At 43.9% G+C, this 26,646-nt stretch overlaps 1 protein-coding gene across 1 annotated transcript; it reads right to left on the reverse strand.

Annotated features, from left to right (window-relative positions):
* Positions 1–1,096: 1,096 nt before the first annotated feature.
* Positions 1,097–15,796, reverse strand: LOC115651203 (NACHT, LRR and PYD domains-containing protein 3-like). Its single transcript, XM_030562157.1, has 7 exons — positions 15,608–15,796; positions 11,830–12,028; positions 8,311–8,484; positions 6,628–6,798; positions 6,111–6,281; positions 1,552–1,664; positions 1,097–1,152 (listed from the first exon to the last, which is right to left on the reverse strand). The coding sequence occupies exons 2-7, from the start codon at positions 11,895–11,897 to the stop codon at positions 1,097–1,099; spliced, it is 753 nt and encodes a 250-aa protein (XP_030418017.1). The 5' UTR covers positions 11,898–12,028; positions 15,608–15,796.
* Positions 15,797–26,646: the final 10,850 nt, after the last annotated feature.

The raw sequence follows: 26,646 nt of genomic DNA on the forward strand, positions 1-26,646 counted from the left end.
CTCGAAGGCGTCCAGGGAGCCAGTGGACGCCGCCCAGAGGAACTCCGCCCGGATGCGTGATCGGACCATGGAGCGGAAGCAAGCCCCAAAGCCACCGGAGTCTCCATCGGCCAACCTCCCCTCCCTGGTCGCGTGGATGGCCTTTTTCGCCAGGGCGAGGAGGAGGTTGACCAGGAGGTCCCGGGACTTCGTGGGGCCACGGATAGGGAGTGCATAGAGAAGGAGGTAAAGGGGCTGCAACCTGGCGCACTCTAAGTAAATGTGCGCCAGGGTCTCCCTCACACCGCAGAAGGGGCAGGTGTCTAGGAGAGCACTCCCTGTAGCAGGGTGGTTACCCCCTCCTGCCCTGAGGGGTTTAAAAAGCAGCCTGAGAGGGTTTGAAAGCTGCAGCTCTAAAAGGTGGGCTGATTGGGGAAGCGGCCACAGCTGGGCCGCACCCTAATCAGGCCACAGCTGGCTGGTATAAAAAGGCCAAGGAAGTCAGAAGCAAGGAGTCTCCCTTTGCCTGTAGAGGGAGAAGGCCTGGCTGCAGGGAGCTAGATACAGGGTATCTCAGGGGAGCAGGGCTGGGGAAAGGCAGAGGAGCTGGGGAGCTCGTGCCTGGAAAGCCCTAGGCTGCAGCCTAGCATAAGGCCAACAGGTACTGGGGATTGCAAGGGGCAGCCCAAATGGTAGGCAAAGGCAGCAGGTCCAAACTCCTTTGCCTATGATAAGTGGCTGATACTGCAGTCTGGCCCAGGGTGTAGGGGCTAGATGGAGACTGGGCAGTAGCCAAAACTGAGGCAAAGTGGAGATAGTGGGTTGGGGGTTCCACAGTAAGGGGAGTCGCAGATTGGTGGGGTACTGCCAGGGGGCAGCTCCCCAGTTAAAAGGGGACTGGGGTCCAGGGACACGAGGACCAAGAGGACAGGTGGATCACCAGCCTGCAGAGGGTGCTCCTGGCAGGAAAAAGAGCTAATTCCCAGGAGTCACCAGCAGGATGTGCTGCAGGGGTGAGTCCGCTCCTCTACAAGAGCTAACACCCCAGAGAGATTAACAAGGGGGAGGGTTAGCATTAGTGTTCACACCTCCCAGGGTCCTCAGGCCATCTGCAGACTCAGACAGACATTGCTGCTTCAGTGACACTCATTTCATATACAGGAAATTCTTGGCCTCACAGTTATGAAGAAAAAGTTATTTTTAAAAAGTCAATAAAGAAAAGCTAAGATACCATAGAATCTGAGTATGTGATGCAGCAACACAAATACATCACATGGGCCAGAAGTTTAACACCCCAGCTTTAAAAGGGAAATCAGTTCCCCCTTAAAATCTTTTACACTATTAAGATTCCTTTAAGAGAGCCAAAACTGTCTCAAGATTTGTTAATCCTCTATACAGCCTTTTATCAACCAGTGAACCAATATGTAGCAATGCTTAATAGCAGAACAAGTCCAACCTCCCAACAGTGCATCACAAAAATAGTCCACATCGTTTCTGCACTCCGAGACATTAGTCTACAGATGAATGTATGACACTGAGATAGAAGACATTCCATCCTCCTTGTCCTTGTACCTGGGTTCTGATGGCTGGATGCTGCATTATGCACAATTGACAAACCAAGTTTTATCTTCAGCAAAACTTCAAATTCTTTGGTTGTTATTTCATCTATGTGGATTTCTGACAAACTGTGAAAACAAAAATGAACCACGACAAACAACTATCAAGCTAAGTTCAAGCTTGTAAATATTTATCAACTTCTTAATGGAAATGGAGCATAACAGAGCATTGCAATTTTAACCACAGATGCCACAAAAGTCAGTGTTAAAGTTACAGTAAGACAAAACAACTGTAGAAAGTATAGAAATGCAGAATTAAGGTCCCCCAACAACACTAAATCTGGCTTCCTAACCCCTGCCATCCTGTGCACCCTCACTGTCAGGTAGATGTGTGTCTAAAAGCATCACAGAGTAATGTGTTAAATCTCAGACAGCTTGGCAGTTCAGCCAGGAATATCTCAAACCCATTACTGTGGAGTTTTGTCTGCAGGCATCTTAAACCCTGGCCAACACACATCATGCAGCTGAATGTACCTAACCAAACAGCAAGGTTAAGAGGAGATGTAAGATGTTCACTACAGTGGGGAGCTGGATCACTGTGGAGAGGGAATGGTCAAAACTATTGTCAAATATCCAGGGGCTGACAGGAGGAATTTCTATCAGGGAGTGGAGGGACTTGGAGAGACCTTTGGTGCTTATAGGAAAAATCAAATCACTGCTTCACTTTTCTATTTACCATCTAGACTTACTGTACAAACATTAATGAATTTAGTCCCCAGCACACCTATGAGATAACCTTATTTAAGAGACGAGGTAACTGAAGCACTAAGAGATGACATTTTCCAAAGTCTGTGCAGCCAAACCTGGCAGGCTAGGCAGCTACAAGGGTTCCTTTTTGCTCCTCTGGAAGCTCAGAGTATTATTTAAAAGGGGAGTGGGCATTAGTCATACATCAGAGATCTGGGGGGAGTTTGGAACAAAAGGATAGAACAGGGTGTGGTTAAGGGCACAGCAGCTCATCTGAATTTTCAAAGCCCTCAAAGTGGTTCCAGCTGCTCCTTGCCACAGGGCACTCATGTGTTAATGTACTTGTGCAAATTGTGCAAGTTTTTAGGACTGTGCCCTGAAGGCAGTAAATCTGGCCAAGTGCCTTTGTTACTCAACCATGCCTGTGGTCCTTATCTCTGAGTAACACTGAGGTCTGCTGAATTAGCAGGCTGCACTCTCTGCTAGTGCTAATAACATCGGAGCTCCAAGGACAGAAGCACTGAGCAGCTGTAACAGTTTAACAGCCTTGACAGCGTCTCAGCAACAACATTCCACCCTTCAGCACTTAACTACAAGAAACATGAGATAGAATAGAAAAGGCAAACCCAGGCCTTCAGAAGACTTTGCCATTGGATACTCAACCAGTACATCATCAAATAGTCAACAGAACTGATTATATACAGTTAAGGGTATGATTCTGTTACAGAGGCCATGGATTCTGTGACTTCCCCAAACTTCCGTGACTTCTGCAGTGGCATAGATGGAGCAGCTGTCATTCCTGGAGCCTGCCAGAGCAGCAGACTCAGGGATGAAGTTGGAGAGGTGGATGTTGGGTCAGCAGGGCTGGAGGTGCTGTCACAGCCAGTCCCCAGGGCCATCAGAGCAGTGACTGGTCCCAGTCCCCCCATAGCAGCAGGCTGGCACGCAGTCCTCTGGAGCAGCTGGCCATCGGCCAGTCCTGGGGCCCTGAGAAAAGCTGGCCAGTGGCTGGCCCTGGAGCTGCAAGAGCAGCAGCCCCCAATGGCTCCCCCCGCAGCACTTCTGCTGTTAGACAGTCCCACCCCCAGGGTATTTTTCATAAAATTTGAGGGACAAGTTGCAAGCTTCTGTGAATTTTTGTTTATTACCCATGACCTCTCCCTCACTTTTACTAAAAGTACCTAAACCAGAATCTAAACCTTATATATAATGCAGCAGTGATAGCGTCCCTTTCATATGGGTGTGAAACATGGACAGCTTACCACAGAGATGTTAAACAACTTTAAAAATTCCACATAGAACATGAGGGTTGGAAGGGACCTCAGGAGGTCATCTAGTCCAACCCCCTGCTCAAAGCAGGACCAATCCCCAGACAGACTTTTGCCCCAAATCGTCCTCTCAAGGATTGCGCTCACAATCCTGGGTTTAGCAGGCCAATGTCAAACCACTGAGCTACCCATTCCCCCATATGTTGTTGCCACTCCACTCAGAAGGTCAATGGCAAGACAAAGTCTCAAACATTAACATCCTTGAAAAAGCAAAAACCACCAGCACTGAGACAATGATCATCCAAACTCAGTTTAGATGGACAGGTCAGCAACGACAGACTTCCAAAGAAATTTCTATATGGTGAGCTGAAACTCAGAAAGCTCCGGAGGTAGAGTCAAAGAAAATGTTTCAAAGACACCCTTAAGCAGAATCTGACCTTATGTGGCATAAATGTTGATAACTTTGAAGACATAGCCAAGGACAGACATGAATGGAGAGCTACTGTCAATAACAGTTGTGAACAGTTTGAGGAAGACAGACAAGAAAAACTGATGGAAAAAAAGGGCCAAGCATCATGCAAAGTCTTCCATGGGAGCCTGCATGTTTGTGTGTGACATGTTTGTGGTCTTGCTCTTCATGGGTCAGGCTATACAGCCACACGAGAACACATGCAATGCTGTGACATCATCAGATATAATGGAGAGCCATACATGAGTTCCTAATAGATTTAGCAATGATTGACTGGTTTGGTGTTAGGACGGATTGTTACTGTGTGCAGTACTCATTGGAGGGGTGGGGGGAAGGGTAACTCAGTTGCGCCCTTGTATTATTTGGTGAATAGTTTAGAAATCCAGATAAATAGGTTTTTTAAAATTATTTTGTAAAGGGTTCATTAGTCAAATATTGACCAAAAGTCTACAAATTGGCAGAGAACATTTCAACTAGAGCTGGTTAGAAAATGTTCCCTCTCTCCATCCCCTCGTCCCCCAAATGTTCACCTGTTAAGTTGGGGGAAGAAACCCTGAAAAAAAATTTTGGTTTTCAGCTGAAAGTTCTTGAGTTTTCAGTGTTTTATTTCCTGAAGAAAGATTGAGAATTTGATAAGAAAGCAGATACTATATGTGAAAATTTCCATTTACTTCTAAACTCAATTTTCTGTCTAATGAACTTTTGACAAAAAAATTTCAACCAGCCCTAATTTCTGCTGCTGACTTCTACTTGTTAAGCAGGAAACTTGCCCACTGGAACTGCTGCTATGTCTCTTGGAATACCTCCTGCCTCCCTTCGCCCCACTGGCGTGAGCACCATGGCCTGACTGTATCCCACGATGCACCACAGTCTCTTCCTGTGACTGAGCTCTGCAATGCAGGCCCATCATGGGGGACATATGCTGGAAGGGAAATGCAGCTGATAAGTGAGAATGAGGGGGATGAGGGACCCAAAATACAATTCCCATGAGTCACTGTGGCAGTTCAGACAGAAACAATGATTAATGTCAACCTGTCCTAACCAAAAAAAAAAAAAAAGTTGAAAATAATTTGAAAGAGCTTCGCAAAAATCAACATTTTCCCATGGAAAATTTCATTTCTGAAGAAAAAAAATTATATCAAAAAAGTATCAGTGGGAACTTCCAGACCAGCTCTACAAACCACTGTACAAACACTTGGGGAGACACTATCCCTGCCCTGAAAATCACTCACACATGGGGGAGAATTCTCCCTCCTTCTACAGCCCCTACACACAGGACAGCAACTGCCTTTAGCTGGTGTGTGTGTGTGTGTGTGTGTTATGGGGAATTCCCAGAGTACTACCATTGTGCTGGGCAGTCACGGGCTGTTTTGTGTAAGCCCAGGTGTAGAAGGTTGGAGGATTCAACATGGACTCACCATGGGCAAGTCATGCCTGACCAACCTGATTGCCTTCTATGATGAGATAACTGACTCTGTGGATATGGGGAACACAGTGGATGTGATATAGCTTGACTTTAGCAAAGCTTTCGATACGGTCTCCCACAGTATTCTAGCAAGCAAGTTAAAAAAGCAAGGATTGGACGAATGGACTATAAGGTGGATAGAAAGCTGGCTCGATTGCCAGGCTGAACAGGTAGTGATCAACGTCTCAATGTCTAGTTGGCAGACGGTGTCAAGCAGAGTGTCCCAAGGGTCGGTCCTGGGGCCAGTTTTGTTCAACATCTTTATTCATGATCTAGATGTGATAAATCGATCCCCAATAGATCGATCACTACCTGCCGATCTGGGGGGTAGTGAAGAACCTGCCCTAAGAATCTAGGAGGCAGATTGCCTAAGTTACATTGTCGGCTGTTTAAGGCCCTGGCCAGCCTGGAGTCAGAATGGCACAAAGGAGGCTTAAAACCACTTTGGCCCCCTCCCTTGGGTTGCACTTGTGTGTGCAGTGCCTCCTGGAGGCAAAGAACACACTCCCGCCTTCAGCCCGAACAGATCAGCCCAATTCATCTCATTGGGCCATGCAGTCCATACACAGCCAGGTGACTGGAAGCCCAGCACATTCTTTTGATACAGAAAACTAGAAGTCACTTACTCAAGCTTCTCTAACTTGCAGTTTGGATGTTTCAGTCCTTCACACAGAAGTTTCACTCCTGAATAACTCAGGTTATTACTGTTCAGGTTCAGCTTTCTCAGGGACTGGTTTGTGCTGAGCAGAGAGGAGAGATCTCCACAGCAAGCATTAGTCAGATGGCAATCCCAAACCCTGCAGAGATGAAGATGGACACAGTGAACAGATAGTAGGGTGACCAGATGTCCTGATTTTATAGGGACAGTCCCAATATTTGAGGCTTGGACCAGTAGAAAATGGATTTTCATGTGGCTATTATGAACGTTTGTGTACAACCATAAGATTAAATGTACAAATCCCTCATTTACCTGCCCAACTGTCTGTGCTCACAATTTAGTAATTGTATATCCAGTTGCTCCTGCAAATGCAGGTGATTTCACAAGTGAAAATAGGACATCAAAATATTCTCAGTGCAAAACTCAGCACTTTTGCAAAGGCTGGTGTAACAAGAAAAGTATCAAGGAACCCAGCAATTACTTACATTAATTTCTGCAGTTTACATCTGGGATGTTTCAGTCCTTCACACAGAACTTTAATTCCTGAATCTCCCAGTTCATTCCCACTCAGCTCCAGCTCAGTCACGCACTGGTTTGTACTGAGGGCAGCAGCGAGATCCCCACAGCAAGCAGCTGTGAGACTGCACTGCCACAACCTGCAAAGGGAACAGAGAGAACAATAACCATCTCCTTCCATAAAGGGGTCAGTATTCATTTCACTTAGTGCAGTGACACTTCCTTCTTTCTGTAACTTGGTAGTTTTGGTGTCTATAAAGCCTGTATGCATGTCATCCAATGCATTTTAATTATTAAAATTAATTACATGATGAATTCCTGACTCAGATTGTATTTGTACACAATGCAAGAAGATTTTCAGAATATTTCAGATAGCGTCTGGCTCATCATCTGAGACTGCCATAACACCAAATATATGTGGGTAAAACACAGAACAGGAGACATATAATTCTCTCTCAAGGAATTCAGTCACAAATTCAATTAGCATATTTTTTTTAATGAGCATTATCAGCATGGAAGCATGACCTCTGTAATGGTGGCCAGAACATGAAGTGGCATACAAATGTTTAGCATATCTGGCATGTAAATAGCTTGCAATGCCAGCTTCAAAAGTGCCATGCAAATTTCTATTCTCACTTTCAGGTGACATTGTAAATAAATGGTCAGCATTATCTCCCCTAAATGTAAACAAACGTGTTTCTCTGAGCGATTGGCTGAACAAGAAGTAGGACTGAGGAGACTTGTAGGCTCTAAAGTTTTACCTTGTTACAATCTGCATTTGTAAGTTGTGCTTTCGCAATAAAGAGATTGCACTATGGTACTTGTATGAGGTGAACTGAAAAATTCTATTTCTTTTGTTTATGTTTACAGTGCAAATATTTGTAATAATAATAATGTAAAGTAAGAACTGAACACTTTGTATTCTGTGTTGTAACTGAAATCAACATACTTGAAAATGTAGAAAAGCATCCAAAATATTTAATAAATGTCAATTGGTATTCTATTGTTTAACAGTTTGATTAAAACAGCGATTAATTTTTCAAAGCATGATTAATTGTTTTGAGTTAATCACATGAGTTAACTGTGATTAATTGACAGCTCTAGTATCAAGCAAATTTACACCTGTATGACTGCGTCCACCCTTGGGGGAATGTGTCTGTCTTGGTAAAGTGGAGAGTGAGCTGGGGACTAGCAGGGAGAGGGAGGAGACAGGTCACACTGGATTTTAAGGAAGGGTTACAAGGTGCCTGAGTTTGTGGTTATGGAATTCAGTGAAAATGGAGAAGTCAGTGGCAGAACTGAAGACGTCAGCACAGTGGCTGGGCTCCCACCACTGATGCTCAGTGAAGAATCCATCAGCACCACTTCCTGCCCTGCATGTGTTGACACATCCTTCTCCTGCTGAATTTGCAAGACTCGAAGGATCTCAGGACATGATATTTATTACTGATTAATAAATATTTGCATTGCAGTAACATGTAAAGGCTTCAACCAGGTCGAGGCCCCAGTGTCCCAGGTGCTGTACAAAAATATGGCAATCTCTGCCTCAAACAGCTGTTCGGCTAAAAGCTAGGACAAAGCAGGTGGATGAAACAACACAGAGATTAGTGAAAAAGTCACATACTAACAAAATAGAGCACTGGGTTACTTACAGCAGTGTCTGCAGGTTACAGTGTGGATGTTTCAGTCCCTCACACAGATGTTGCAGTCCTAACTCTCCCAGTGTGTTAGCACTCAGATCCAGCTTTTCCAGGGACTTGTTTGTAAAGAGAGTCTTAGGGGAGAGGTCCTCAGGGAAAGCAAATGAGAGTTTGCAGCTGGACAAACTGGAGGGAAGAAATGAACAGATCAAAGTTACCATTGCACTGTATAAAACAGTTACTAACCATGCGTGGTGGGTTAACTATCTCCATTCAGAAAGGCTATCCTCCTGCCCCATCTGAGACCTGCCCCTATCCCACCCCACCAGATCCAGATTAGCCCCAAGACCCCCATTGGAGCTTGAGCTCCCCCAAATTTCCCATTGCGGCCTGAGCTCCCCCCATCCCCTCCTGCCTGGGTCCCAAGCCTTTGGCCAGCCCAGGCACCAAGCTCCTGACCACTGGCCCAAGCTGAGCCCACCCACGGCCCAGGGGTAGGGAGACTTAGCCTCCCCTGGTCTATTATATTTGCCGTCCATGCTACTAACAGTTCTGTAACTGTTGTTCTTCAAGATGTCTCGCACAGGTCCTTTCCAGTTTAGAAACATTTGCAAGCCCAGAGCACAATTGTCAGAGATCTTTCCATCAGCAGGGGGGCATGTGTCCTCCATTGGCATGTGCTGCCATGTGATGGTATAAATGCTGGACTGTCCCCAACCCTCCTCAGTTCCTTCTATCTAAAAAGACTCGATATAGAGGGATAGGAGGGTGGGATGTGGAATAGACACGTGCAACACATCTCAAAGAACAGCTGTGGAACGGATTAGTAATAGTTTATTATTATAATTATTATTATTCCACAAAGTGCAATGCACATGTGCTGTCACTTGAAGAAGAAACACTTGATGATGGATTCTAGTTGAGGCCTTTCATCATTTCATAGGGTTTAAGGCCAGAAGGGACCACCTGATCATCTACTCTGACCTCTTGGAAATCACAAACCACTACACAGCACCAGGTCACCCCTATATTAAACCCAAAGACTTCAGTTAGCCCGAAACATTCCAGTCCTCAGGAAATTAAACTTTTCTGCACCAGCAGCAGAGAACAAGAGAGACTGAGGCACCACCAATGGCTAAAGCCCCTGCAAAGGCAGGGAAGTGATTTGGTGAGATAGACCCAGATAATATCAGCAGGTGATCTGAGCCCCACACTGCAGAAGATGACAACCTCCCTCCTCCACCCCCGCCAAAGTCCTTGCCAATCTGACCTGGGGGAAATTCCTTCCTAACCCCAAATCTGGAGATCAGTGTATGCCTGAGCATGTGAGCAAGACACCCCAGCCAGGCATCTTAGACAGATGGGTTATCTGTACTAGCTCAGAGCACTGGTCCACTCCATCCAGTGTCCCATCTCCAGCTGTGCAAAATCTCTGATGTTACAGAGCAAGGATGGCTAGCCTGTGGCTCTGGAGCCACATGGAGCTCTTCAGAAGTTAATATGCGGCTCCTTGTATAGGCACCAACTCTGGGGCTGGAGCTACAGGCGCCAACTTTCCAATGTGTTGGGGGGTGTTCACTGCTCAACCCCCGGCTCTGCCACAGGCCTTGCCCCTCTCCACCTCTTCCCGCTCCCTCCCCTCATCCTGCAGTGTCCTCGCTCCTCCCTGTCCCCCCAGAGCCTCCTGCAAACCACAAAACAGCTGATTTGGCGGTGCAAGGAGATAGGGGAAGGCGCTGATTGGCTGCCGGTGGGTGGGAGCTGCTGACAGTCGGGGGGGTGGGGAGCTGATGAGGGGCTGCTGACATATTACTGTGGCTCTTTGGCAATGTACATTAGCAAATTCTGGCTCCTTCTCAGGCTCACTTTGGCCACCCCTGCTACAGAGGAAGGCAGAAAAACTCCAGACTACACCAAGCCATTTGTGCATTGAGAAAAAAATCCTTCCTGCCCCTTGCAGCATGATATTTGATTTGATTATTGCTGTTATCTGAATGCAGAGCTGCAAGCAGATTATGAGCATGTCGAGGCAATGCAGGCACAGTATGAGTGAGGTGTGTGATCTGGTCTGGAGGAGCTCTGACCATTTGGTCAATCCAGAGGTTTACAGCTGAGGCAGCCTGAGCCCCTTCCCCCCCCCGAGATTTCTTTCTAGTGCACCCACCCTAAACCTATCGGAGAGCTGGAGCCTGCTTCCACTTCTAGGGTGCCTAAACTGTAATTCATGAGGACTGAAAACTACGGATAAAACTTCACAGTACAGTTACACTAGGGAGTCAGGACAGCTTAACACTTCAGTAAACACGGGCCTGCTAACGGGCCTGGTCCTGCCTCACACAAATACTATTAAATAATTAATTACTAAGTAGAGCAGCGCCTCCTTGACTTCCCTGAGACTAATCACATGGCTAAAGCTTTACAGGATCAGGCTATAGTAGCATTCTCACACCAAAACACATACATAAATCATTTTGATGATGATTTACAAATGTTTTGCCTAGAAAACAAGATACCCTTCCTACAAAATATGTAACCTCTACCTTACCTTCAGAAACATGAAAAACTTGGAAATGATTGATTCAGATAACTGAGACAGTAATTTATCCTTGTCCTCCCTCTCCTCTTCCCCCATTTGTTTGTTATGCCTACTTTAGTGCCTGGTCTTCACCTAGATCGCTGTTCCCTTGAAACAAGGTAGCATGTTCACATGAATGGGGTGGGTGGAGGTCAGATGGCTGAGAAGTGCGCACAGCTGGGCAGGTGCCGAGAGAGGGATAGAACAGACAGAAGTGGGGATGAAATGAGAAGCAAAAACAGAGCAAGTGTGACTTTAAAGGACAAAACACTTATCACATTGGAAAGACAGATTAATAAATAACATGATGATCTCAAGAGGAAGGGTCAAAGTGCACTTCGGAACTTTAGTGCGTGGCAGCAGACCTCACACAGCCAGTCAGTGCACAGCTCCCCAGCTCACTGTGCATTAACTCTCAGCACAGAAAAGCCCAAAGTAAGAACTGTAGCGTTATTAGTAGCTGCATAGAGCCATAGTTCAGACAGGCCACCAGGGGGCCATATGTGAGAAGCATAAAGGCAGTCAGCTAGCAGGAGATAATGGTCACTTGGTCACTTACCCTAGTGTACCAGGTTTCTATGCATTCAACAATCACCCCACTGTCCCCAGGAGACAATTTAAGGAAGAGAACAGAGGATATTTATTCACTGAGGGGCAAATCCAGCATCTTTCCCAATGGCCACAGTGTGACCCTTTGTTCCTCTGTGAAGGGATTGGCTGGGTGTATGAAATGCTGTGCAGAGGGTGGGTCTCTCTCTCACCATCAGCATTAGGCTGGATTAGTCTCCATGAAGAAACTCCACAGGTGCTCTGTGGCCTGGGTAAGGAGGATTCCACCACCTTATGCATCAACCCAGCACCTGGCCTACTTACTGGGCGGGAGCAAGGAAGAGGGTTTGCCACACAGATGGTTTACGGTTTTATGTCAAATGGTGTTTGAGTCTTTAGGTATTTACTATGATTTGAAGCTCGGAGATAAATACCAGACATGAGTGGAAATGCATTGCTGCCCAACTCCTGGCATAGCAGCAATAACAAAAGACTGTCAGAGAGGACTTTGCTTACACTATTGTCTTTAGTTTACAGTTGGGATCCTTCAGTCCTTGACACAATGACTATGCAGATGAAGTTCTCCGATCTTTCATCAGTGGGTTCCTAGAAGAGAGAATGGAAGTTCTTAATATCATTTCCCAGAGGCAGATATTTCATCTTCTTCCCTGAAGATTGTGGGATAGGTTTTATTCACAGCAGACATTCATTATCCTCTTTAAAAAGAAAACAAAGAGAAGCACCTGAAGACATCGCAGTCCATTGTTCTGATGTCACATTAGCCATTCATTCCTAACAGCCGTGTAACCCACACTAGCCCTATGTAGAATTTGTCTCCCTCCAGTGGCCGGCCCATGGGTTATGGGTGAGCTGCTGCATTCAGTAAAATCCTGCTATGCCTTTTCAGTTTGGCATGGGAGGAAGAATATATCCCAGAAGAATGGAAAAGAGGATTTTTAATCAAGCTCCCTTAATAAGAAAATTTGAGTGATTGTAACAACTGGCACAAGCTTCCTCTGATTTCAGTCCCAGGGTAAGTTTTCTATTCAATCATCCTAAATCAGAATTAACTAAAAGTGTGATTTTGAAGTAGATTAGTTAAAACACATTTAATTCCTGTGTGGACGCTGTTATTCAGAATTAAAATGGCCTTTGGAAGTGAATTAAAATAAACCTAATTAAGGCCACTTTAAGTCTGCATAACAGCATACACACAGGGATTTAATGTGGTTTAACTAATCCAATTCAAATCTATACCTTTAATTAATTTAAATTAACTTTCCTGGATGTCCTCATGTAGACAAACCTTTAGAAGCCATGGATAACAGACTTAGAGAACTACAAGCTGTATTTTGGCCAGGTAGAACTTGTGTAGACCATAGAGCAAAGTAATAAATAGCAGCTCCCAGTACTCTTGAATTTTATGGGTTTCCAAAAGGCATTGGACAATGTAGCTGGGGACTCATGGTGGCAGAGAAAATCATTCAAATGATTATAAAGTTGTATCAGAAAGCTCTGTGTGCAATAAAGATAAACCAAGAGTTATCAGACTGGTTTAACGTTAATGCTGGTGTCCAGCAAGGCTGTGTCTTGTGCCTTGTCTTGTTTAGAGCTGCTATTGACTTCAACAGTCAGTATGGAAATGGGCATTGTGTGGATGGCGGAGCTTGGAGATCTAGATTTTGCAGATGACATTTGTTTTATAAATAAGGCAACAATTTCAAGCTAATGGACCTGATCCTTTAATTTGGAGACAAAAGAGACTAATCTTTAGGGGCATAGAGACTTTTACAAGCGCCTTCCACATACATAGCTGTTACCAGTAGCACTGGATGAAAAAAGGGTAGACCTTTCCATGAGAAATTTCTCTTTTTGAGATATTTTTTGCCCCAAATCAGGATGAAACATCAAAATCACAGGCACTGCTCCTGCCCATCTCTGAGAGCTAGATGAGAGGTGGGGATGCACTGTGAGTCCTCTGCCTTCCTATCTCTCGGAGCTAGGGGGTAGCAGAACTACCCTGGACACTGCCAAGGAAGCCCTCTGCGAAAGCTTTTGTCAGTTTCACTAACGAAAATGAAACTGACAAGAGCCTTCCAGGCCAGCAGCCACTAAAATCTGCTCACTAGGAATGGTAGTTGGCAGGCAGGAATTGGAGGAATCACAAGAGCCAGGTTCCATAGTAAAGGGTAATGGTCAGAGTCAGGTTGGAGTCAGAGGCCAGAGATCAGGAGATTGAGCAAAGCCTGAAATAGCAGAAGATCAAAGTCTGTGTGGCTCTCTAGACAACTTCCTGGGGCAACCCCTGGGGTTAAATAGGGCACTTGGCCAATCAGAGGGCCATGGGGTACCATCACCCTTCCTGCAATGCCTAGTCTCCATAGTGGACCCTGTCTGTGCCTCTGCATGGCCTCCTGGTGACACTTTGGGAATATCAGCTGTCCCAGGTGCTACAGACCCAAGGTCTTCTCCCCAGGTTCTTCTATCTGCTCCTTTTGCTGTTCAGCTGCTCGTGGAGCTGGAGAGACTCCCATTGCTACTGTGACTAGGCTGTAGGAGAGGACAAGTCATTTATACAGAGCTCTCTGGATCTCTAGGTAAATTGGTCCAACAACAACATGCCTTTTGATAGGGTCAGATGCAACGAGCAATGAATATGAGCATACTTGTAATATGGGACTGTATTTTGGAAGGCAGGGACTCTGACAAGAACTTGAAGTTATGATGGAGAACAACTGACCATAATCTCCCAGCGCAATGCTGTGACTGAAAGGGCTAATGGGATCCTTGGATGTATAAATAGGAGTGTATTGAGGAGGAACAAGGAGGTTACATTTCTCCTCTATACAGCACTGTGCAGCTGGTGAAGCTAAAATGTTTGCTGGAGTTCTGGTGTCCAGCTTCACAGGATGTTGAAAAATAGAAGAGGGTTCAGAGAAGAATTGCAACCATTATTTGAAGACTGGAAAACCTGTGTTACAGTGAAAGTGTTAAGGAAGTTCTGTCATGCTTACCAAAGAGAAGGCTGAGAGGTGATTTGAGCATGATCTATAAGCACCAACCTGGGGAAAAGTTATGTAATAACAGAGGGGTCTAATAAAGCCAACAAAGGCAGTACAAGTTCAATGGGTGCAAGCTGAAGCTCAATATATTCAGATAGGAAATAGGGTCACATTCTTAATTAACTAGCTATTGGAATAAACTTCCGAGGGATAGAAGGGACCCTCCATCACTTGAAATCTTTAAATTAAGTCCGAATTGTCTTTCTAGAAGATATACTCAAACTCATTGGGTGAAATTCTATGGCCTGTGTTATGCAGGAGGTCAAACAGAATGATCCCAATTGTCCTTTCTGGCCTCAAAATCTATCAATATGAATCAGTTATTAGTGGTGTGGGGATGGAGAAGGAAGCTGCTGCTGTAATGTTAGTGAATGAGGCCCCTGTTCTATTTTATTTTACTTAATTCTCACTGTTCAGGGTGAGGCTTACACACTCATTTACCTCACTGAAATTCACTGTAGCTGAATTTTCAAATGATGTCACTAAATTTTTAAACAATATAGCACCAGAAACTCAGAGTTCAAGTGGTGCTAGCTGAGTTTCAGTTCTGGGATGTGTTTAACTGAACAACATCTTATTATGCCATTGTGTGGCAAGTGATCCTTTGTTGGGCTGAGATACACCAAACGTGTCCAAGAGCCTATTGCAGTCACGATCAAGCAAAGAGTCTCTGGTTACTTCTCCTTTTAGGACAGAGATCAGAACTCTCAAACAGACTTTTTAAATTTAACAAAGCATACTAACAACAGTCTTAGAAATCTTTCTTCAAAAGATTTTCTTCAATGCAGACAGGCATGTAACTATGCAAACTCTGCCAGTTCAAAGCAACTTGCTTCCTCATCTTTCTATCTGATCCAATCTAGTTTTTCAGGAAGTGGTTTCTGGGTCCTTCTGCTTAACCCTCACTTCCCTATTCCTGCCTTTGCTGGAATCATAAAGTTTTCTGACCCAGCTACCTCAACCCCACCCAGCCCAGAGATATAGTGTAACCTCATCTTACTGGGAAAGACCAAGACAAATCTGCAAATATTATATAAACCTCAGAAAAGGGGGCATTATAATGGTGATGTGATGAAATGTCACTCGAAGAATTTAGGAATTTATATTAAACTGTGATACTCACAGAGGAAATAACCATTTCCATAGCTTTGCTATCCATCCTTCTTCTCGTTCTTCAATCCCAAGCATACAATTACATAGATAAAGTGACTGCTTACTACAACAGTTCTTTACACAGAACAAAAGAGCAATTTCATCCATTGTTGAAAGCCTGATGTGTTCCAGTCTAATTTCTTGGAAATTATCCATTGCACTTTTTGCAAACTCTTCATCCTGAATCTCATACAAACAGTGAAACAGCTCAAGCTGGTCATGGAGTTTCTCACAGGTCTTATAGGGCAGAGAGGAGATGTTTTTAGCTTCTGCTTCAAACCACTTCAATAAATCCAGCTTTATTTCAGAGGATGTTTTAAAATTTAACTTTTTCTCTCTGTCACTTAGTCTCTCTTTATTTACAAGACCAAACAAGAAATGTACTGTTAACATCAAATAATTATTTTTAGATGTTCCATAAATATTAAGCAAGTTGGTCACATTTTTCTTAGAAGATAATGATTTTTTCATTGTCTCTTCATCTTCCAGCACATAGAACATAGCTGCAAAAACCTCTTGGAAACTCAAGTGAATGAAGCTGTAGACACTTTCACATTCTATACCTTTTTGAAAAATATTTTTATTCAGAAAGGGAGTGTGAATGGTAGACAAGGATAATTTGTGTCTCTTCAGGTCATCTTCTTCAAACAGTATTTTCTGTTCTAAAATTCCATCTGCAGCCAAGGAGCAAAGCTTCCATAGGATGATTTTAGACTGTTGCAAATTTATTGAATCAGTGAAATGATCACTTAACAGACTGTTCAGAAAAAGCAAATATACCAATGTGGTTGTTTCTGAAGCTTGTGCAAGATCTTCCCCTCTTTCCATCTGTTCCTTCTTAACCATGCAAATGATCCAACACACAATGGGGACAAAGCACATGGTGAAGAGCATTTCATTTTCTTTGACAAAATTAAAGGCTTGTGTTGCTTTCTTTTCATTACAAAAGAATTTATGAAAATATTCTTTCCTGTCATCTCCAGAAAATCCCATTACTTTTGCATAACGTGGAATATTCAAATTCTGCTTTAATTTCTCCAGAGCAGTTGGTCTTGCAGTGATCAGTAAAAAGGATTTTTGAAGAACTTTCTTTCTCAATAAACTGCACAGTACAGTTTCCACTGGCTTCTTCTCAAATGGGTCAGTGCACAGACCAAATTCATCATCTAGGAAGGAATTCAATTCATCAAAACCGTCTATTATGAACAGGAGTTTTTCTGGCTTCTCAAAGATTTCTTTAGTTGGTCTTACGTCATCAGGAAAATTGTTTAAAAGCAAATCAGCAACACTTTGCTCTGCAGTAACAATTTATTTTTCTACAATTTATATAAAAAACATAATCAAACTTTTTCCGATAGAGTTTTCCTGCTGCTCAGTCCAACATGATCTTTTTTGCTGTCATTGTTTTCCCAATTCCAGCAGCTCCCTACAGCACAACAGTTCTTGAGCTTTGTGGACTTCTATTAGGATCAAATAAAACACGAATCTTAGTGACACTGATCTGTTGAACCATCAACTCTGCATGTCTCCTTCCTGTGGTGATTATTTCACATTCTTTCTCCTCAAGCCCCCGATGTTCCTTTACAATAAGCAGTTTTGTATATCTTTTGTTTAGACTCATGTATTCACCAAGACGAGCATTCCTGTCTTCTATTACTTGATATTCTTCTTGTATATGTTCTCTATACTTCTGGTAATCTAATTCAATGATAATCTCGTGAAGCATTAGACATACTGAGTACAGTTGATTAAACAAAGGTCATGTGAACCAGAAGTTGGACAGGACAAGATATTGATGGCATTCTATCTTTCCCTTCTCCCCCACTCCCCTTCACCCAGCATTCCCACCATCATGTGACTCAAAATTTTGCTAGAATTTTACTTGTTAAAAATAGTCTCTTATCTTTTATAGTTTCATTATTTTTTCCTTGATTCTCTATCATCTTCGTTCTGATCCACCAATGCAATTAAGCACAAACTTAAGTCCCATTACAATAAATGAGATTTGGGCATGTGCTTAAAATTAAGAATTTGCTTAAGTGTTTTTCTGAATTTGGCTCATTCTTTTTTTGTTCGTTCTGATTTTTTCTTCTAATTTCTGTCTTAATTCTTTATTCTCCTCCCTCTCCCCTTTTTGTCGTCTTTTTTATGTGTAACAACTTCTCTTCTTGCCCCTTGGTTGTGTTTTCTCTCCTCTCCTGTTGCTAGGTCTTTTAATCCCTTTCTGTTTTTCACACTTTTACATACTTTTCTTTGCTTTACCCTCCACCCCATTCCTTGCTACTGCCACTCCTACCACTGGACAGATTGGACTGGGCCCATCTGGGCAGGGTGGGAGGTGGAGCGCCATTGTTTCAGTGGATAGCTGACCTGCTTATGAAGGCCCTGTCTCCTCTATGGGCCAAGATCCTTAGATGCACAACATCTTCCATAATACACCATGGTCTTCTCCCTTGCTGAGCCACATGATGCATCATGGGAGATGTAGTCCAGAGAGGGAGCCTGGCCCATAAAGAAGAAAGAGGTCATGAAGCACATGAACTATGACTCCCATACAGCACTCCAGCAGCAATTCAGTTGTGTTAGAAAGACATGCTTTAAAATGTTTAAACCACCGGCACCATTAAACCATTCTACAGGCTGTTTGTGTAGGGCCAAACCATATGAGCACACTTTAAGAAAATAAAAATGTGTTCTAGACTGAGAACGAGCACACAGACCAACCACAATGCATTAAATGATTTAGCAGTATTCACACATGAACCATTTCTATAAATGGTCATCACACAATTCCTAATACAGTGTAAATTGACCAAATAGAAGCACAGCAAATGGCTTCTTCATAGGAAGCAGCCCTGCATGTGTCAGTGTGGGATTTGTCTGGCTATAATATTTTGGACATAACAGTTTAGTATATTTGTTCATTCTTTGTAGGTCAGTAGTATAGTCCTTTAATTACATTTATTGTTGTTCTTTGAGTCCCCCCGCCATTTGGGATGCATCTACCCGGCATAACTGGACTAAGAGGTGGATGCAGTATTCTAAGAACAGTCTTACCAGAGCCTTTCAGAGAAGGATGATCTTCTCCCTGCTCCTTGGTGTGGTGTATCTCTGCACATGATCCTAGATCCCCTTGTCTGATGTTCCCTCTTCCTTCTTCTTCAACTTTTGCTGTTTTCTCCTTTTCCTTTGAAAAATCTAATTGCAATAATACCATAGCTTTTAAGGCCAGAAGGGACCATCAAACCATGTAGTCTGATGTCCCGTATATCATAGACTACCAACAACACCCAGCCCCAGCACATGAAACCCGACAACCAAAATGAGACCAAAGTTTTACAGCCCACAGGAGACTAGATTATTATGTGCCACAGGCAGAGGATAGATGGGACCAAGGTGCACCACTGTCTGAGGCACCCCTAGTGACAGGGAAATGGTTAAGTAAGTTCTACCCCAATAATCCTGCCTAGCGTCCTGGACACACACACTGCAGAGCAGTCCCATCCCATCCGTAAGATGGACCAGGCCAACTGCCCAAGGCCCCACGTTTTGGGAGGCGCCCACACTTCAGGGGGATGCAGGGTCCAGGGAGGCCCAGGGGATTAGCGGGGGGCCTGGCAACAGGAACAGGCATCAGACAAGTCTCCCCCCCCCCGTTATGCCCTGCCCCACTTTGCCAGCAAAAGGGGTGGTTTAAGGGTGGGGAGGGAGTGGAGCTGAGGCAGGGACTTGGGGGAAGGGCTGGCATGGGTGGGAGGCCTGGGGTGGAGTCGGGTGTTGTCCCAGGCCCTGCACCGCCCTATGGACGGCCCTGTTACAGAGGAAAGGAGAAAAAAAAACCTAAGGTCACGGCCAATCTGCCCTGCTGTTTTCTAGGCAGAAGTTAGAAAATCCTACCCAGGGTTTATCATGGCATTGCTGCCTCACCATAACCAGTGTCACTGATGCTATTGTTGTAATAGAGCTAGATTGGACCTGGCATTTACACAGGTGTGGAGGGAAAAAGCAGGGTCCTAATCGTACACCCTTGTAATTCCCACACAAGAACCAGGTATGATTGCATTCCCTGCTTTCAGGGGAGCACGGGAACTGTATCCTTGTGGAAACCCAGCACCCTGCAGGGTCAGTAAAAAGCAGAGAGGAGGTAAAGCCCTAATCTTATTCCCCACCACATCAGACTGCTGAGCAGGAGCAGTACACATGGGAGAATATTAGAGCTGTTAGAGTTCCTTTTTTCCCCACCATGGAAGATTTTGAGGTTTGGGTAGAAAAAACAAAAACAAAACAAAAAAAACAAACCCCAAAACAAAAAAAGTGAAAGCCAAAAACTTATGGCTCAAAAACAAAATTTTGATTATAAAATACTACTGCAGTGTGTTATGGCAATTGTAGTTTGTTTGCCTCATGTTCCTGTTCTCCTCTAGGAGCCATCTGCCATTATGCACCATGGCTTTCTCTCTAGCTGAGCCACCATGGTGCATCATGGGAGATGTAGTCCAGAGAGGGAACCTGGTCCATAGAGAAGAAAAGGGTCATGAGGCACCTGAACTATGACTCCCATACAGCACTCCAGCAGCATTTCACACTCAAAATTTTCTGTTTTCATAAGACAAGTTTTTGTTTTTCCCATGGAACGCTGACAATTTTCACAAACAAAATTTGTTTTGACAAAAGGCCAATTTTCTGTTGATAATTTGCTGTACTCTGTTAGTCACACTTCCCATGCATGCCAGGAAGCTAATGAAGATTGTTGTTGCTGGGAATAAGGGACTGAATGTCTCTTTGATCATTGCTGGCCAGGAGCAAGGCTTACAAAACTTTTCTGAGCCTCAAAGCATTTGCACTAATTTCCCCAAAGCATTTCTTTGATCCAAGAATTCACAAAACATTGGCTATTGATATGCAGGTGTCACTTATTTTATCTATTACATTTTTCAATATTTTTGTTGTTAAAATACTATAAAAAGTCAAAGTTTCACAAATGTAAAAATTATTTAATATTTGTCCCTTAGCAGTTTCCCTCTTCCAGCAAAATCAGAGTTTGGTGCTGTCACCACAGGAGGAGTCACACTGGCCCAACAAAGCTCAGTGATCTTGATGTTGCAAAAATCTCTCTGAGACATGCCCTGTGCCCTCTCACACTATCCTGCTCCCTCCATTTCCCGGCAGCACAACTCCAATGGAGCCACAGTGTTCCAGGGATCCACCTGTGAGAACAGAGCTCTGATAAACAGCCCATACAGCCCAGGTCAGTTAGTGATGTGTCCAATGGGACTTGGAAAGGAATGTGTTCCCCCTGTCTCCCTCCCTGGCCATGCTCTGGCCTTAGTCCTATTCCTCAGCTTTCTGCCCTGCACCTCCTTCTCTCTATGGATCCCGTGCTCACCATGACTGCACCAGCCTGCACAGGAATGACCTCCGGGCTCTGGGAAGGGTTAGCCCGTAGGTACATCTCAAACAGAACTATGTCATTTGGTCTGGAAAGTGCTTTTGGAGTATTTTTAGGTCCCTTCACCCTCCTGCTACAGAAATGCAGACAGCTACTTGATCATTTCACCCCAGTCATCGGTTTGACGTTTAAAGTTCTCCGTTAGGGACCAGATGCTCTGCTGTGTGCCATATCTGCGGCCACAGCAAGGTTCGGTTGTTTTCCCTTCTACCCCTTTACCCTACTTCCGTGATTGCAGTTCCCTGATTCTGGAGCTGGTGGCTAGTTCTAAAATGGTCTGAGCTTGAGCATTGTTATAAATTACACCTGCTGGACGTGATCCTAAGGGGATAGTAGAGCTGCAGGAATCACTGGAGGTCAATAGTACTTGTTCCAAACCTGTTGTGCCAGGGACTACACCAGATGGTGGCACAGGAGCAGCCTCAGCCAATTTTCTGCTAGGTGAGGATTCCCCTTGAGCTTTCTGCTACACTTCTCATGCCATCAGATCAGGGAAAAGGAGTAGAACTCAGAGGGGTGTCTGAGCCTGTACTGCCAGTTCTCCCAAATCATTTGCTCTTACCCCCATTTTTCTCCACTAAGACTGTGGGTAACTTGCCTGTACAGTACCCACATAGCAACTTCTGTGTTCCCACTTGTTCCAGAATGTCCAATTTTACATGCACACTAGGAAAATACTGCATTCCTGCTTTCAATCACTATGGCTACCTCTGGCTTTCCCTTGTGTTATTAAGTTAAGTTACCCAATGTAATTAAGCAACTGCAGCTTTTCCTGCTTCTGCTGTATCTTTCTAGGGGGTTGGTGGGAGGAGGAATATTGAAGAAGAGTTTCCCAGGAGTTACAGCAACTTTAGGCTCTTCATTCATCTTTGTTTCCTCCATGTCCTTAGCAGCAGAATGTTTCAGTTAGATCTGATTGAGGATCTCGGGAGTTACATCCATCACATTACACAGGACAGGTTTAGACACCAGTGCTTAGTGTATGGTGTAGTATGGGAGGTGGAGTGCCACTGTTTCAATGGACAGGTGACTTGTTTATTAAGGTCCTGTCTCTTTTATGGGCCAAGATCCCTAGCTTGACTACGTCTTCCACGATGACCCGTGGTTTTCTCTCTTGCTGGGCAACCATGGTGCATTGTGGGAGATGTAGTCCAGAGAGGGAGCCTGATCTATATTGGAGACAGGGTCATGAGGCACATGAACTATGACTCCCCAACAGTACTCCAGCAGCATTTCAGACTGTATTGTAACCCACACACTTCCTGGATGTGGTGTTCTGTCCCATCTAGTGGCACTAAGACGAGAGAGAGAGAGACAGCCTTTAAAATATTTTAAACCATGTGCACCATGAAAACAGTCTATAGGTTATGTGTATAGGGCCAGACCACTGAGCATATTTAAAAAAAAAAGTGTTCTAGCCTGATTAGGAGCTGATAGACCAACCACAATGCATTAAATGATTTAGCATTATCCCCACGTGAACCATTCCTGCAAATGGTCATCACACAATTTCTAATACAGTCTAAACTGACTCAATAAGTGCACAGCACATGGCTTCTTCACAGGAAGCAGCACATGTGTCAGCATGTGTGTCAGTGCAGAATTTGTCTTTCTGTAATATTTTGGCCATAACAGTTTAGTTTATTTTTTCTTTTTTTGTAGATAAATAGTGCAGTCCCTTAATTATGTTTATTCTTGTTCTCTGAGTTCCCTTCATTTGGGATGAATCTTTTTGGCATAACTGGACTAAGGGTGGATGCAATATTCTAAGCACAGTCTTACCAGAGCCTTTCAGAGAGGGATGATCTTCTCCCTGCTCCTTGACGTGATGTATCTCTGCACATGGTGCCAGAACACATTCTTTGTTGTTCTCTCTATCTTCTTCAACTTTTGGGGTTTTCTCCTTTTCCTTTGAAAAAACTAACAAGGGAGACTAATTGCAATAATACCATAGTGTTTAAGGCCAGAAGGAAACCACCTGATCATGTATTCCAGCTTCTGGGATAATCCTTGCTAGTGGCTCACACACTACAGAGGGAGATGGAAAACCCCCAAAATCACTGCCTATCTGCCCGACTGTTTTACATGCACAAGTTAGAAAATCCTACCTAGGATTTCCTCAGATCGAGAGTTACAGGCTGACTCTGCTCCCCTTGTGCCAGCGGAGTGGTGAAAAGGGAGTAGAGGAAGTGAGAGAATCTACTGTGGGCAATTCTGCTCTGAGTCCCCCTAGTTTCCAGCTGGGATTCAGAACTTCCTGCCATCAGCCTGTTTCTTCTGCTGCTCCTGCTGCTGCACTGGGGGAGACTCTTAGGTTTTACAGTAACTTTAGGCTTCTTACATTTCTTTCTTTCTTCTCTGAGTTTTTCAGCAGCATCTCAGAGGTTGATCTGAGTGAAAACATCTATGGTTACATTCACTGCAGCCTCTGCACCATAGAATGCCATCAGGAGGATCTTAGTGTCTATCCTGCCGGCATTTTCCAGCTGATCCCAGGGGATGGTACCTTTCCCCTTAGAGTCAGAATGTGACAGTTTGTCTTTAAATCTTTTCAAGTCTTCCGGAGAAAGGTTGTCAAGGGCACCTACAAGCAGGTCACTGATGCTGCTTTGGTTTTCCATCACCAGTATCAGGGGGAAAAAAACCTAAAATACAACTTAAAGTCTCATTATTAATAGTTAATATGGAATAACAACTCTTATTCCTATGTAAAGGGAAGAAGGCACCCTAGTGGTGAGAGCAGGGCACTGAGGCTTATAACTCCTCTGTACTTTTCCTCACAAGTGACTCACTGGGTAGCTCGTTTTGTCTTCTTGTGCCTCAGTTTCCCTATCTGTAAAATGGGGACAATTGTGCTCCTCTAACTCACAGGGGTGTCATGCAGCTTAGTTACTGTTTGTAAAGCCTGCTGAAGTTTTAGGATGAAAGCTGCTACAATAGTATTTATCATCTTAATGGATTTCCAAACCATAGGGTGGGGATATCTAATTCAGAAAATATCCTAGCACAATCTGGAATCTGTGCACCAGAGTCCTGGAGTATCAGGACCTGTGTACTGAGAACCAGTGCTAGCTTGGAAAGCCTCAGGGGTATTTTGAACGTCAGTAGAGCAAGGGAATGATAATTTGTAACACGGTGATCAGCCCCCATAAAGCGAGTGGATAAACTATAAATTACATCAGATTGAAATTAGCCCATTCCAAGGCAAAATGCACACAATGCAGAGAGTGATGAACTTACTGTTAGCCAGAAAGCTACAAAGTAGTTCTAGAGGCCCTTGTTTGATTTATTTCTCTCAGTTTTCTCAGTGCTCAAACATAGTAGAACAACAAAAAAAAATCTAGGCGTAAGAACAGAAAAGCTTTGAGCAAATGGCTATTTCCTCAACAAAGAAACTAAAACAACTCCAGTTGAAACTGATCTTCAATGCTTCCTTGATTTTTATAACAGCTCTCAAATGACAACATATTGCCCAGTCGCTGCACAAGGACGTCAGTCAGCGATTTCCCTCCGCTCATCATGGGATATTAGGAGGGATCTGAAATGGCAAATTAGAGGATTTAAGCTAAGATGGGATCATTTATTTTATTTACTCTTTGTTGAAAAATTAATGGCTTGTGTAGCCCTGTAAGGCACAGAGAGCAATACACAGCCACAGCCACAGCCACAGCCCTACTTGGCTACTGGTATCATAGTCATATCATATCATAACTGTTGCAGGAACAGTTATAAGGAAACATCCAGCAATTACACAAAAAAATAATATTCTCATGTAACCAGTTAAATGGGTTCTGTTGAGAAGGTTTCACAATCTCAGGACTGAAGAAGGTTTCACTATCTCAGACAGCAAAGAGGAAGGAGCTGTGGGGAGGCTACAAACATGTGATTGGAGGTGAGGTTTTCAGGGGTCCTCTCCCATAAAAGTCTGAAATACCATGAGTAAGAGCCTGCACTTTAGGTGATTTTAAGGCAAGACCGATTCTCATGTCACCTCTGGACATGTCTGCCCCGCTCACACTCTCTCTCTCCATCTATCAGGTGCATTGTGGAGAGATTCTGTCCCCTCATGTATCCCCGACATACTGCTTAGACTCTCACCCCCACAAAAAACGAAAGAAATAAACAGAGTGCTTATAGTTTACAGAGAATGTGCACCAGTCAGTGGAGGTGGTAGGGGACATGGGGAAAATGGGGAGGGATTTGTGCCTGCCTAGGGCTTAAAACAGGGGGAAGGGACTGGCTGAGTGTCCTGAGAGCAGAGCTGGCAGAGAGCAGAGCTAAGGAAACCCTGGGGCTGGTGAAGATCATCTCAGCTCTGTATAAATCTTTACAGTCTTGGGGGGAGAAAGTGTTAACTGACACCCTGGCTTTCTGGACTGACACTCAAAGCTTTTAGAGGCAGGTTCAGGTTGTGTCCTTAGCACTTTACCCAGCAGTGATAATACGGAGCAGCCACATGGGCATTGTCTGGTTTGAAATAACGGTTCTGCCTCAGGAGCTAACTTGAAAAAATAATTTTCGGAGGAGTGTGTGAGGAGAGCAGTTTGGTCACTGGCAGGTAGCCCTGTCAAAACTCAGGAAGCCCAGTCATTACTGCTTCTGAGGAACCCTGGGAATATGCTCACAGTCACCATTAGGAGCACTGGTGCAGCAGAGTTCCTTGGTTGAGTTGGAACAACCCTTGTGTCCCAGAAGGGATGCTGCAGCTCTTGTTGGAACTTAAATTTTCAGTTAAGATAAAAAATGAGAAATCACTATAAAATTCCTTTAAAAAAAAATTGAAAGTGGCCCATATCTCAGAGATTCCTGTAAATATGTGTGGAAAAAGTTGGGAATTTGTGGTATCTGCAATTCATTAGACAGAGGGGTAAAACAAAAGTGAGGCTGTTGGGTCAAAACTTCCAAAAGAAGCTTTTTAAAATGTTTTCCCTGAACACATTGCTAAATAATTTTCATGACGGGGAGGAAACTACAGAAAATTCCAATTGCTTAGGGAGAGACATTGAGTTTTGAAGATGGAATTCAGACAATAAAGTGCTGCAAAGGGACTGAAATGCTCTTTTAAGTGTTTTTCTGAATCCCAACTTCCTCCACACATTTACATTAGAACTACAGTTTTATTTTTCCCACATGTAGATCTGCAAAGATGTTTGCAAACTACAGCAATAGTCATAGCATTTTTCTTCCTTAAGGTTTAAATACAAGACATGTACCTGGAGATTAAATAAAGACACAATTATGAGATCACAGCCACTCTATTTCTAGAAGAAAACAAACAGCTCAGACCTCCTCTTCTTTCCTAATAAGAGATGTAGAATTTCTTCATAAAGCTATACCTAATATGATTTAGTTCAATTGAAATATTACTCAGTCTGTGCTTACCCTGCATCACTGAAGACAGCTGGTTTGGGGTGAATTCGACTTTTAAAATTCACCTCCAGAAGGAAGCTTGTGGCTCACAAGTGTTGCAACAGAAAACATGTTCACATTTACAAGCAGCCCCAGTTTCCTGTCTACTCACTCAGCTTGAAATAATTTCACCTTTATTTTATTGATAAGCT

Source organism: Gopherus evgoodei, chromosome 4 (assembly GCF_007399415.2).
Source record: "Gopherus evgoodei ecotype Sinaloan lineage chromosome 4, rGopEvg1_v1.p, whole genome shotgun sequence".
In the NCBI taxonomy this organism is placed as follows: Eukaryota; Metazoa; Chordata; order Testudines; family Testudinidae; genus Gopherus; species Gopherus evgoodei.

Bases quoted from the DNA above. Each gene is read 5' to 3' on its own strand.
- LOC115651203 (XM_030562157.1), bottom strand. From the start codon at position 11,897: ATGCCAGGAGTTGGGCAGCAATGCATTTCCACTCATGTCTGGTATTTA. The intron at 6,282-6,627 runs GTAAGTAATTGC...TCATCTCTGCAG, and splicing joins TGTAAACTGCAGAAATTAAT to GGTTTGGGATTGCCATCTGA. The intron at 1,153-1,551 runs GTACAAGGACAA...CATAACTGTGAG, and splicing joins ATCCAGCCATCAGAACCCAG to GCCAAGAATTTCCTGTATAT.